General features: G+C 64.9%; 1 protein-coding gene across 10 annotated transcripts; it reads left to right on the plus strand.

Annotated features, from left to right (window-relative positions):
* Positions 1-696: 696 nt before the first annotated feature.
* PUF60 (poly(U) binding splicing factor 60) lies at positions 697-12,695 on the plus strand. 10 transcript variants are annotated; one of them, XM_021090440.2, is made up of 12 exons: positions 697-732; positions 5,145-5,231; positions 7,399-7,494; positions 7,610-7,699; positions 8,630-8,680; positions 10,552-10,713; positions 10,785-10,877; positions 11,009-11,222; positions 11,308-11,498; positions 11,624-11,759; positions 11,953-12,188; positions 12,267-12,695. In XM_021090440.2, the coding sequence occupies exons 1-12, from the start codon at positions 709-711 to the stop codon at positions 12,564-12,566; spliced, it is 1,680 nt and encodes a 559-aa protein (XP_020946099.1). In that variant the 5' UTR covers positions 697-708; the 3' UTR covers positions 12,567-12,695. The 10 variants fall into 10 exon arrangements, with proteins under 10 accessions (XP_020946099.1, XP_020946100.1, XP_020946101.1 ...); XM_021090441.2 differs by having other exon boundaries at positions 5,148-5,231; XM_085021535.1 differs by lacking the exons at positions 697-732; positions 5,145-5,231 and adding exons at positions 5,588-5,671; positions 6,688-6,861.
* The last annotated feature ends 378 nt before the right edge of the window (positions 12,696-13,073 follow it).

The raw sequence follows: 13,073 nt of genomic DNA on the forward strand, positions 1-13,073 counted from the left end.
TGAGAAGCATTGAGAACTGTGTCTTGTTACTTATATTGCAACAGAACAAAGGGTGGGGGGGGGGAAATGTATACATGTAAGAGGAACTTGGTCCCCATGCTGTACAGAGGGAAAAAAATTAAATAATAAAACAAGAGAAAAAAAAAAAGATGCACTGCTGTTTTATGAATCACTAGGAAAGAAAATGCTGCCAGTTGGATGAAGACACACCATCCTCTGGTAGGCGCGTTCAGAGAGGGATGATGGAAAGAAGATGCATCTCGCAATCTGAGTCTGATACGGGGCGTTGTCACCTCTTTCAACTGAAGCCCTGGAGGGGGTGCGTGCCGCCCTGCGGGCTGACACCGAGGTTTTCCAGAGAAGGAGGCAGAGAAGCCGAGCGGCGGCAGGGGGCGGAGCGAGGGGCGGGCCGGGACGGACCAAGGCCAGCGGAGGGCGGGGCTGGTGGAGAGCGAGGCCCGGGCGGCGGCGCGCGTCCCCGATACCGGCCCAGCCCCGCCCCTTCCGGCTGCTTCTCCCGGGGAGTTAACTGTCCCTCCCCGCCCCGGAAGTGCGTTTCTTTTCCTTACACGCCGCTGGGGAAAAAGGGACTTTTATCGCGAGAGCTCCGTCCTTTTGAGAGCGCCTCCGCCGGCGCCCAGGTCGCGCGAGACCGCGGCAGGAGCCGAAGCGTGTGCGCGCGCGCGCGGCGGCCGCGACGGGCGCAAGATGGCGACGGCGACCATAGCGCTAGTAAGTGAGCCCCCCTGACCGCGGGCCGCCGCTCAGACGGCGGGAGCGGGTTGGTGGCCCCCCCGGGGCGCCTAGGGCCCCCCCCGGGGACGCAGCGGTCGCTCCAGGGCCCCACGCGAGCTCCTGCGGCCTTCGGCCGCGCGAGGCGGGGGCGGGGCGGGGCGGGCGCGAGGCGGAGGCCGGCCCGTGGCCGCAGCTTCCGGCCCGTAGGCTGCAGCTTCCGGCAACGAGCGCGGGAGGGCCCTGCGCGGTAGGGTACCGGGCGCGGCGAGGCGCTGTGCCGCGCGCCGAGCCAGGGTTGTTTACGGTGGGCCGGCCAGGCCCCGACGGGCGGCGTCATGGCGGAGCCAGGCGGCCGTGGTCCCCCTCTGCCGACGGGGTGCGCCTCTGTCCCCGACTTGAAGGCGGGGCTCCTGGGAATGATGGCGTCTCTCCCGCCCCGGCGTGCGGGGGCCTGTAGGAGGGGATTCGGGCTTGGCGAGGAGGGAGACCTTGGCTTCTTGCGTACACCGCTGTGACTGCTCCCCGCTCACGGAATGGTTACCAGCTAACAAGGCCTCCGGCTTACACTCCTCTCCGAGGAAGGGAAGACGTGGCCCGTCATTACATGTTTCCTAAGCAGTTACTTTGTCCCGAGCGCTGCGCAAGGATTTGGGGGAACAGTAGGGAACCAGAGGCAGTCCTAACCCTGTACAGGAGTTTAGTGGACACTGGAGACCAGTTCTTATCCAGGGTGCTCATATACTGGGTGCCCAAAGGAGCCATGCTGGGGGCGGGCACCTGGAGGAAGGAGCTCCTGCGGTGCTTAGTGCTCACCTGCGACCGCCTCCCGGAATGATTAGCGTAGATGGACCACCCCGGTCACGCAGCACTTGCGTGGTGGAGTCCCTTTCACTCTTCTTTCTCCCAGGCTGGTGCCACTGACTACCCCCTAGACTCTTCATAAGACGCTGCATCCCTTTATTTACCTGCCGCCCTCCTCTAACTCATGCTTGGGGATGTGGAGAGGTCTGTTTGAGAAGCTAACTTCCGTAAGTGGCCAAAGGCTGGACTGACAGGGAGGCATCTGAGGGTCAAGGAGTGTACTTAGACTGTCTTGATCAAGCCCCGAGTTGGGGGCTGATGCCACTGGGGCGGAAGCTCCCAGTAGGAGAGAGGCCCTAGGCTCTGAGGTCTGGCCAACCTCACTGTCCTCTTTGTACCATGTGCTGCTTCCCTTTGAAGTCACAGGGGCCACCTGCCTCTGTAGGGAAGTTAGAGATAAAAAGAGAGGGAGGTTGCGGACTCGGCGACTGCCCAGGCCCCAGAGTTGGGTGATGGGAAAGAGGGAGGCTTGGAGACAAGGACCATAACTCTGGGGAAGGTGTGGGAGGCGGAGATGCCAGTGAGGGGGTGCCTCATGCCCGAGCATCCACAGACCTGTGTCAGCGCTGAGCCCTGGCCTTGGTGGGTGCCGGAGGCTGGAGCCTGCAGGACTTCTTGTTGGGGGACTGAGGGTGAGTTGGAGCTTAGCTCTGCGGTGGCATTGGGCCAGTCACAGGAGTGGATGTGGGCAGTGAGTCTGAATCCCATGTGCAGGGGTTTTATTTCTTTTCTGACTGCCCCTTGGCATATGGAGTTCCCAGGCCAGGGATCAGATTGTAGCTGCAGTTGCCACCTAGACCACAGCTGTGGCAACATGGGATCCTTAACCCACTGTGCCTGGCCAAGGATGGAACCTGCGTCCCAGTGCTCTCAAGATGCTGCCAGTCCCGTTGCACCACAGCAGGAACTCCTCGGGGTTTTCAGTAAAGGTGTTCATTGCCTATCCTCATTCTCTCAAGAGGTTAACGTACCTGTGTTAATAAGCACATGTTCACTGTAAAGGCCCAGGCTTAGCTCATCTGCTTCTGGGAATGAGGTCCGGCCTATGGTCCGACATGTTCCTCTTCTATCGTTTTGAATGGATAGGTTTCTAGAAGGGTCGCCTCTTTCGCTCCTGTCCTTTCGAGCATGGTGAGAGCTTATGGCGCATGCATACTGAGCAGTGCTGGCTTGCTGACCTAAGCTGTGGCTTTGGCTCTTGTGGAACGTGGGATGGGGTGGCCCTGAACTTGGCTGACAGTGATCTGCTGGGGAAGGACCTAGGAAGGCATAGAAGTGCCTCTTCTCTCTTGGGTGCCTTCCACCTGGTGGCTGCAGAAAGGGGCCACAGCATCTTCCTATGACCCCTGGACTCAGTCCCGCTTGGGGTTGTGACCCTTGGGTTCCATCTGGCAGTAGTCCCCTCTCCCCTCCACAGGGGCACAGCTGCTTGTCGCCTCGTAGAGAGGCCATCTCTGGCTGCTGTGGCCCAGTTTGCTTCCCTTCTCCCCACCCTGTGCTTGGCTCTCTTCTTAGTGCTCATTAACTACAGAGATAATCTCATGTAGGTGCTGGTTGCTGTGTCTCTTGTCTTGTTTTTGCTGTGTGTGCAGTGCCCTGCGCAGAGCCTGGCCGTGCCGGGGACAGCGTGGCACCAAGGGAAGGGATTGAACGCGTGGAGGCAGCGTCCTGCAGTGGCCCTGCTCTGGGGACCTGACTTGGACGGTCTAGTGACTCTAACAAGCACTGCAACCCATGGATTGCTTGCTTTGTGCAGGGACGCCCTGAGTGCTGGAAGGGGGCCGCCCGCCGTCTTCCCGCAGCCCCAGGAGACAGGCCTGAGGAGCCTGAAGCCTGGAGACCTTAAGTGCTTCACTTTTCTGGTTAGAGAAAAGTTAAGTCGGATGGAAATTATCATTTTGCCCTGGGTTGGTGATCCATGGCAGTGTAGGAGTTTGGTCCTAGAATCGGGGGGCAGTCCTGCACCCCCATTCCCCTGCCTGAGGGGGCGTCTCACTCCTCAAGGCCCTGCTGCCAGGTGCTTGGGGGCTGTGACTGTGTAGCCTGCCTTATTCGTTGCCGGAGGAGGACTGCAGGTGACTAGCTCATGTGTCTGCTTGGAACAGAGTCCCGGGCTCTGTGGGACTGGGGGCTTTGCTTCTGCCACGAATGGGGTGGGACAGCCTTGTTGAATTCCTGGTGGACTGAATTTGCAGAAGTCTCTTCTGAGCACTGTCCTGCTTCGTGTCTTGGCTTTTAGACTAATTTGGGAGGGTAGGAAGTTACTTACAGACGCCCTCAAATTGACCCTGTTAGCAGGGGTCTAGAGGTTGGATTGCACCCCCAGACTGGAGGTGACCTCTGCTCTGGGTGTGTTCCAGGGGCTGCCTGGGGCCCTGGCGGGAAAGCCAGACTGACCTTGTCCCCAGATGCATGCTCCCCCTGGGTGGGACCTGTGCCAGAAGGGCCCCCCTTTGTCTCTCTCTCGAGGGCGCACTTTCTAAGCAGCAGTGGTGTCACGCTCGGAGGGGTTCCAGGGCAGGAGCAGGGCTGGGGCGGCCGCAGCGGCCACCACCCCGGCCATGTCTCTGGTGCGGGCAGGCTCACGCTGCTGTTTCTCCTTTGAGGCCGGAGCTCCTGAGACATATGGCGCTGGCCAAGTCACCCCCACCTTAGGCGTTGTGCATGGGGCCCCAGGGGTGGGCCCGGCTGTTCCTGTGTTCTTTCTAGACGCTTGTGGGTCTTGTCTTTGAGCTGGGAGTAGGTTCCTGCTGTGTGGCTTCTGAGAAGGTGGGGAAGTCTCAGGGCCCTTCCACTAAGACCCTTGGCCTGTCTTTGCTGTGCCACCCTGCTAAGCCCAGTCCTTCCACGGCCCCTCTGGGTGTGGCCAGCTGTCGTTTGCCCTGAGTGAGACTGCCGTGGACAGCTTGCTGCGGGGAGGGAGGCGCGCACATGCAGACCCCTGCCCGGCCCTGCTGCTCTGCCTGGCGCCGTCTTCAGGAGGGGCCTGGGACCTGGGCCAGGCCAGGGACTGTTGAAGGCACTGGAGCTGATGCCCAGGTGTGTGTACAGGGTGCCAAGAGGTGCCCTCTCTCTGTCTCAGGAGGGGACGAGGGCCACCTGTGTTCCTTGTCAGCTTGTCCAGCTCAGTCTGGCTCAGCCTGCTAGCAGGGGAGGAAGCCTGCCCTACGACCCCAGCTGTGTGGCCCTGGGCAGCTCCACACCCAGGAGAGGGCATCTTTCCTTGCCCTGAGGCAGGAGCACGCCCTGTTCTCTACCCTGTCTCTTCCTGGGGGCTCGGTGCCTACAGTCTGTGGTGGTCTCTGCCAGGCCAGCCCCTGTGCCAGGGCCCCGGGCAGCTGCAGGTGTGCTGGGGGAGGGGGCAGGCCGGGGGGCGGTGGGGCAGCGTCAGGAGCGTTCAGGGCCCAAGTCTGAGCTGGTCCCTTCGGGACCCCTGCCTGGCCTCCCTTGCTGGTCTGTGGAGCTCGGCTCTTAACCAGGGAAGAGGAGAGGGCCTGGGCGGCTGGGTCTTGGGGACATCTGTTACAGCATCTCCTTCCTGCCTGCAGCAGGTCAATGGCCAGCAAGGAGGGGGGTCCGAGCCGGCGGCGGCGGCGGCAGCGGTGGCAGCGGGAGACAAATGGAAACCTCCACAGGTACTGACCTTAAGCATCCTCGCCCTCAGGCCCGCCTGCCTGCCTGCCCGCCCGCCCGCCCGCCTGCCTGCGTGTCCCTGGGCCCAGAGAGACTTGGCCAGGGGTGGGGCGGGAGGGGCCCGAGGGACTCCTCTCCATCTCGGGGCAGAGATGCCCGTCCTGCCCCCTCGCCACCCAGCCTCTGGCCTGGCTCCCTGCCTCCACTTAAGTGCCCTCCCTGCTTCTGGGGTGGGTCGCAGCCTCATGTGTCTTCAGACACCAGGCCGTGGTGGCTGTGGTGGCTGTGGTCAGGGGTGTTGGGGTGCTGAGTCTCAGCGGCTCGAGCCCTTAACTGGTGGTGGTGTCGTGCAGAAGGGCAGACGCGCTGCTCCAGTGCCTGCAAGGTGTTGAGAGCCCCTTCAGGTCCCTTGTTTCAGTACCACGTTAAAGCAGGACTGTGTGTGAGTCTGAGCACGGGGTTCGGGGGACGTGGGAGAGCTATCCAGCTCCGTCTGGCCCTGAGCAGCATGTCCCGGGGCAGGGGGCGGGGGGGCGCTGGGGCTGCTTCGCTGGGTAATGCAGTTCTTCATGCTTCTCCATGGCAGCGCCTGCCTGCAGAGGGTTCCAGCCGGGGCTCTGCAAGGTGACCGGAGGCCCGTTGGGGCGGGGCTCCCAACACGTGGGGGGAGAACCATGGTTTGCAGCCTGGATCCTGGGACGTTGGGGGCTGAAGCTATTGGGCAGAGGGGTCCGTGTCCCTCTAAGCAGCCCTCCCCCAACGCTGGCTGGCTGTCTCCTCAGTCATTGGTTGGTAGGAGAAGGGCCTTTTGTTTACCAAGACAAAGAGGGATTGAGAAGTTTCTCAGGAGCTGAAGGGGGTGGCAGCGATTGCCATGGTGACAGTCTGCTCCAGAGGCCCAGCCCCTGGCTTCTCCCACCCAGGAGAGCTAGGCCTGGGGCCAGCTGGGAGGACGGGGAGGACAGCCTGGCAGGGGCCAGACTGGGCTGCCACGGGAGGCGCTTCCAGGGCTTCCTGCCCTTTGACCTCGTGCTGGAAACCCAGCACTCCAGCTGGTCGGGCTGGTGGTTCTTGGGGCTCGGGTCCGCCGGCCCCTTCTGCCTTCTTTGTACCCCGATCCTTGCTCGTCACCCCGGTGCGGGGGCCCTGCCTCTCTTCCCTGTGGTCTGTCCCAAGGCTTCGTGCTGGGGACTGCAGCACACCCTTCTGGAGTGAGTGGGTGCTGCCGCCCAGCACGGGGTACGGAGGCAGGCGTGCTCTGTCCCCCGGCACACGTGCTCTCCTTGATCTGGGGCCGTGCTTCTCTGCCAGTTTACACAGCCGCGTTCTTTCCCCTGCAAACGGCTTGGGAATGCATTTTGATGCAGGGCATGGAAGCCTAATCCTAGTAGCATTCACGTTGGTCTGTGATGGGCTGGGGACCCCACCCCAAGCGTCTCCTGGTCCGTGCTCGCCTAGGGCGCTGGCGGATGTCCACTTCTGTCCCTCTGGCTGGTCTGCTCCTGGCTTCTTTTGCCAGGGTGCTCGGCACAGCCCAGGCAGGGGTTTGGTGGACGTGGGCCGGAGCAGACACCTCCAGACGCACAGGGCAGCGCGTGCCCTGCGCGGGGCTGGGCAGGGCACTGCACAGAGGTGTGTTGCGCGGGAGGCCTTGCCCACACTGGCTCTTTTGAGTGATCCCTGGAGCTTGTCCCGGGTGGGGAAGCCGGCTGGGGCCAGGGGAAGGTGTAGGGGGCCTGGTGCCAGGCAGTTGTGGTGTGAGGCATGCCAGAGCCTCCAGAGAGCCCCCCATCCTCCCCGCGCCCTGGAGGACAGCGGGGCCAGCTCTCGCACTGCATGGGCTGGAGGTCCTGGGGTCAGGCTTGCCACAAGGGCCGGGCCCCTCTTACTACTTGCTGCCTGTCTTGGAGACTCCTGCTCTGGCTTGGCCAAGGGCCCCCACGTACCTGTCTGCCTCCGTGCGAGTCCTGCCCGTGGGTCCTGGATGGGCATGGGGGTGTCAGGTGGGCAGACACGTGCCCGGGCCAGACGGGAGACCGTTTGGGCCCCGGCCTCTCTGGCCGAGACGGGGCTGAGCTGGAGGCCGGGTGCAGGTGGCGGAGGGCGCCCTGGGGCCCTGCGAGGGGGGTCTTGAGCTTGGTCTTCATGACGCCCTGCCCCCCCCACCAGGGGACGGACCCCGTCAAGATGGAGAACGGGCAGAACACAGCCGCCAAGCTGGGACTGCCTCCCCTGACGCCCGAGCAGCAGGAGGCCCTCCAGAAGGTGAGCGTGCGCCTCCCGGGGCGCGGGGGCAGGGGGCGGGGGGCTGGCGGGGGCGGGGGGAGGCCCGTCTCCCCTCAGGCCGGGCCCCAGTGCTCCTCTCCGCCTCGTCCCGCAGGCCAAGAAGTACGCCATGGAGCAGAGCATCAAGAGCGTGCTGGTGAAGCAGACCATCGCGCACCAGCAGCAGCAGCTCACCAACCTGCAGGTGAGCCGCTGGGCCCCGCCGTCCGGCCGCGGCCGCGGCGCTGGCTCTGCTGGAGGCCGCCCTGCCCGCCCGGGCCGGGGCCTCGCCGCCCCTCCCCGCCACCACCACCCCTCCTCTGCCTTCTCTTCCTCCGCTCGGGCCTGTGGCCGTCCCCACGAGGTGTTGCGGTGCTCGGGTTCTCGAGGACTCGTTCTTGGGACGCCTGGGTTTCTCCCTGAGGCCCGAGTGGCCCGGCCTTACCCACCTGTCGAGCACCCACGGCCCCTCCCCAACCCTCCTCTGTGGCCCTGCGCCCCCACCCTTCCCGAATCGGCTCCTCTTCTCGGACTTCAGACTGTGGCCTCAGGGCACCCCTGAGCCCGTGTGTCCCCAGGCCGCATGGCTGATGGTGCAGCACGTGGGGGTGTTCCTCCCGCACCCCACGGCCTCGGGTAAGAGCCGTCAGGCCCCCACCCCTGCAGCGAGTCCCGCGCACCGGCCTGCGGCCCGGGGCTGGGAGGGCGGCTCTGCTGGGGCACCTCCGCGAGGCCCTGCCCTAGACCTTGGCCAGAGGCTGCAGTGGCTTTGGGGAAGAGGACAGGGTGAGGCTGACAGGTGCCTGGGCCTCGAGCCCCCCGCTCCCCGCCCGCCCAGCCCTCAGACATTCACGCTGCCAGGAGACGCCCTGGCTCTTGACCGCTCCAGCCGCTCCTCCCTCCTCTTCCTCCCCCTCCTTCTGCCCCGCCGGCCAGGCTGCGGGGCGGGGCACCTGGGGCTCTGAGGCCCCCCTGGGCAGGTGCCGGTGGCCGGCCACTGGCCGGCAGTGTGGGAAGGCAGGCGGGCCTCCTGGCAGGGCGGGGACTCCAGCCTTGCCGCTGTCTACGTGAGGTGTGACGAGAGCGGAGACTGCTCGGCTCCAACAGACTGAACTCTGTCTTTACTGTCTTTCAGATGGCAGCAGTGACAATGGGCTTTGGAGATCCTCTCTCACCTTTGCAATCGGTCAATAGACATGCTCACTTCTTCCGGGGCTCATGTCCTTAGTCAGGGCTAGAGGGGGGCAGTGCAGCCGCGTGCTGGGGACCTTGCTCCCCAGCCGGCCCTGCCCGCCAGCTCGGGACGAGCGCAGCAGAGCGCCAGGCGTGGCGGGGCCAGCGGGGTGGGGGGCACCCACCCCGGGACCGCCCCTGGGGAGGCCTGCATCTGCTCTGAGGGCCCGCCTTAAAACTAACCGGCCAGGTAACTGCGGAGGGCAGCCGGCCAGGAGGGTAGCTGCCCGCGCCAGGCCCACCTGCACCCATGCCGCCTGCACGCACAGGGTGCGCCGTCCGGGCCCCCAGCTCCCCAGTCTCCAGGCTGCCCGGGCTCCTGGGTCGGTCGGGGTCAGGCCCCCAAGGAGAGAAGGGTCTTAACTTTCGGCCCCATCAAACCCTGGAGGGGGGATGGATGGAGGGGGTGGGGGGCTGGGGGGACCCAGGCCAATGAGCGAGGGAAGGACAAGGACTCGGGCCTTGGGCCTGGCAGTCAACGAGGGGTAGAGGCCATGCGGCCAGGGCGCAGGCAGTGGCTGTGGCCCGAGTGGGCCAGGGAGGAGGCGGAGGCAGCGGCCTTGGTCTCGGCCGCCGTCGGCAGAGGCGTCTGGGAAAGAGATGCCCCTCCCCGCCGCAGAGGCAGGCTGAGGAGGCGGGCGTGCTGCCCTCCCTGGGGGACGCGGCCCTGTCCTCGGGGGCCCGGCAGACCCCGTGCCCTCCCTGGGAGGCGGCTTGTCTGTGGGGATGTGGCAGGGCGAGGGCTCTGGACATACCTCCTCTTGGGGAGCCCGTGCTGAAGGGGAGAGCTCTGACCTCAAGGGCAGATGGCTTCAAGTCTAGGGCACCCAGTGCGAGAAGGGACATGCTTCTACCTTGGGGGGGGTGGTCCTTGGTCTCAGCTGGGAGCCTGAGGCCTGTTTGTTGAGAAGCTCTTTGGGGCAGAGGTGGACCTCGTTTCTGGGCCCACTCTGAGTGTGGGTTGGGGAGGCCCGGCCTGTCCTAGGCCAGTTGGTGTGTCTGAAGAAAGAAGCTGGCCTCTGGTTATGGGGGGCCTCGTGGGGTGCGGGGGTCCCCTGCCTGCCCTGGGCCTGTGGCCTCCTCTCCCGGTGGCCCCTGCATGTGGCGCTGGGACCCTCCCTGCCTGGCACGTAGCGTGCGTGGTGGCAGGGCGGGAACAGTAGCCTCGAGGGAGCAGCTGCTGGGCATGCCCCGGCGTGGAGGTGGTGTCTGCCCAAGCAGGGCCCTGGGGCTTCTCCCTGTGGCGGCTCTGCCACCTCCCGCTGGTCCCCGGCTACAGGCAGCCCTTTTGTGAGGGTCGAGGCACTGGGGCCCTGCGCGAGCCCTGCTCTTGGTCTTCTCTCCAGAGAGCCTCCCCAGGGTCTCTCCTGGGCGGAAGCTCTCCTGCCTTCTGCCCCTTCTCTCGCCCCCACACCAGTGGGTCCCTGCAGCCTGGACGGTCACCTCCCCCCCACCCCCCGTCGGAGCGCTTGGCCAGGACCCTGGGAGGATCTCCCAGCCCACCTGGGTGCCCGGTCCCAGACCGGAGGGCACTCAGCCCTGCCTCCCGACCACCTGTCAGCTTGGCTGCCAGTTGGCCCAGGACCTGGGTGGGCCAGGGTGCATCCATGTCCTTCCTTCAGGCCTGGCTTTCCTTCCTGGGGGTGGGGTCCTGCCGACACCTACCACCCTGACTGCAGGGGCTCAGCCTGCACCACACGGCCACGTGGGGAGCCCTCCCCACGGTGGAGCTGGGTGGGTGGGCCCGGAGGGGAATGGGCTGCCCAGCCTCCCACCGCCCTCTCACAAGCCAGTGGCTCTCTCTCCCCTTGTGTCCTGCTCCAGATGGCAGCTCAGCGGCAGCGGGCACTGGCCATCATGTGCCGGGTCTACGTGGGCTCCATCTACTACGAGCTGGGCGAGGACACCATCCGCCAGGCCTTTGCCCCCTTTGGGCCCATCAAGAGCATTGACATGTCCTGGGACTCCGTCACCATGAAGCACAAGGTGAGCTTCGACCCGCCCCGCCCGGCCCCCGCCCGGGCTCTCCCGGCCTGACCGTGTGTTCCTGTGTCCAGGGCTTTGCTTTTGTGGAGTACGAGGTTCCGGAAGCGGCCCAGCTGGCCTTGGAGCAGATGAACTCCGTGATGCTGGGCGGCCGGAACATCAAGGTGAGGGCTGAGGAGGCAGACCCTCGGGTCACTGTGCTCGGTCAGCCAGAAGCTGCGGGGCGACTCTTCCAGGGACCCAAGTCCCCAGCCTGGACTGACGGGGGCCTCTTCACCTTCTGTCTCTCGCCCAGGTGGGCAGACCCAGCAACATAGGGCAGGCCCAGCCCATCATAGACCAGCTGGCCGAGGAGGCACGAGCCTTTAACCGCATCTATGTGGCTTCCGTGCACCAGGACCTCTCGGACGACGACATCAAGAGCGTGTTTGAGGCCTTCGGCAAGATCAAATCTTGCACGCTGGCTCGGGACCCCACAACTGGCAAGCACAAGGGCTATGGCTTCATTGGTGAGCTTGAGCGGCCGGGGCCCGGGCCGGGGCCCAGACCCGCCTGACACCGTGGCTGACCATCACTGCTGCTCCTTCTCTGCAGAATATGAAAAGGCCCAGTCGTCCCAGGATGCCGTGTCTTCCATGAACCTTTTTGACCTGGGCGGCCAGTACTTGCGGGTGGGCAAGGCCGTCACACCCCCCATGCCCCTGCTTACACCTGCCACACCTGGAGGCCTCCCACCTGCTGCCGCTGTGGCTGCTGCTGCAGCCACAGCTAAGATTACGGCTCAGGTGAGGGCTGGTGCAATCCTGTGGTTTGACTGTGGGCCACCGGCCCTTCTGGTCCTTTGATGGCTGGCTCTGAGTGCAGGCAGCCATTGGGCAGGGACTAAGCATGGTGGTCTCTCTGGTTGCAGGAAGCAGTGGCAGGAGCAGCGGTCCTGGGTACCCTGGCCACTCCTGGACTGGTGTCCCCTGCACTGACTCTGGCCCAGCCCCTGGGGGCTTTACCCCAGGCTGTCATGGCTGCCCAGGCCCCAGGAGTCATCACAGGTGAGCCTGCTTGGGTCTCAGGGTTTCCTTCCTTCCCCTGCCCCGCTCCTCCTGGCGTGACGCCTTCAGCTGCCCTTAATTCGCTTCCTTGGCCGCCTCGGCCCAGGCAGTTCCGCTGTGCTCAGCGGCGCTCTCCTTCCTGGGAGTGGCGGGGCAGGGGGAGTGACCGTTGGACCTGGTGGGTTTGCTGCAGGTGTGACCCCGGCCCGGCCTCCCATTCCCGTCACCATCCCGTCTGTGGGCGTGGTGAACCCCATCCTGGCCAGCCCTCCGACGCTCGGTCTCCTGGAGCCCAAGAAAGAAAAGGAGGAGGAGGAGCTGTTTCCCGAGTCTGAGCGGCCGGAGATGCTGAGTGAGCAGGAGCACATGAGCATCTCGGGCAGCAGCGCCCGCCACATGGTGATGCAGAAGCTCCTCCGCAAGCAGGAGGTGGGCGGCCGGGGCCAGCGGGGTGGGCTGGGGTGGGGTGGTCCAGCCAGCCACAGCTCTCAGCTGTCCCCCCCACAGTCCACAGTGATGGTTCTGCGCAACATGGTGGACCCCAAGGACATCGATGACGACCTGGAAGGGGAGGTGACTGAGGAGTGTGGCAAGTTTGGTGCTGTCAACCGTGTCATCATCTACCAAGAGAAGCAGGGCGAGGAGGAGGATGCGGAGATCATTGTCAAGATTTTTGTGGAGTTTTCTGTAGCCTCTGAGACTCACAAGGCCATCCAAGCCCTTAATGGGCGCTGGTTTGCGGGCCGCAAGGTGGTGGCTGAAGTTTATGACCAGGAGCGTTTTGACAACAGTGACCTCTCCGCGTGACCTTGGCCCCGTTTCCCCGGACTCGCACTTTTTCCTTGTTTCCTCTGGGTTTTATAGAGTGATTCGGTGATACCTGGGGCTCAGCCGCCCAGCCTGTGGATAAAGGTGCAGATGCTGCTGGCCCTGAGAGTCCCTGTCTGACGGTGGTCTTATTGGCTCCGGGGGGGTGGGGGGGGCCCGGGCAAGCACCGGGCGGGTCTGGGGACTGAGTGGGGCGGGGGAGGCGTCCCCGGGGGTCTGCGGGGGCTGCTAGGTTCCCGGTCCCCGCCCAGGGCAGCGGAGGGTCGTGGGCGTGGCTTTCCTGCTGTGCGGGCGGGGTGCGGGTCGGGTTGCACTGTCACCTCCCCAGGTAGTGCTGGGAGAAGGCTGGCCCAGAGTTCCTCAAGCTCCCGGACACGTCAAGCCGCCAGATACCTGGAGCGCCGCCAAGGCCCGGGCGGCTCCATCTCGGAGTCGCGAGGCCAAGTGAGGGAGGGGGCCGGGTGGGCGAGAGGCTGCAGCAGGACG

Source organism: Sus scrofa, chromosome 4 (assembly GCF_054392235.1).
Source record: "Sus scrofa isolate SSC_HxYL_T2T_F1_AM1 chromosome 4, Sscrofa_HxYL_maternal_Yorkshire_Landrace_v2.0, whole genome shotgun sequence".
NCBI lineage: Eukaryota > Metazoa > Chordata > Mammalia > Artiodactyla > Suidae > Sus > Sus scrofa.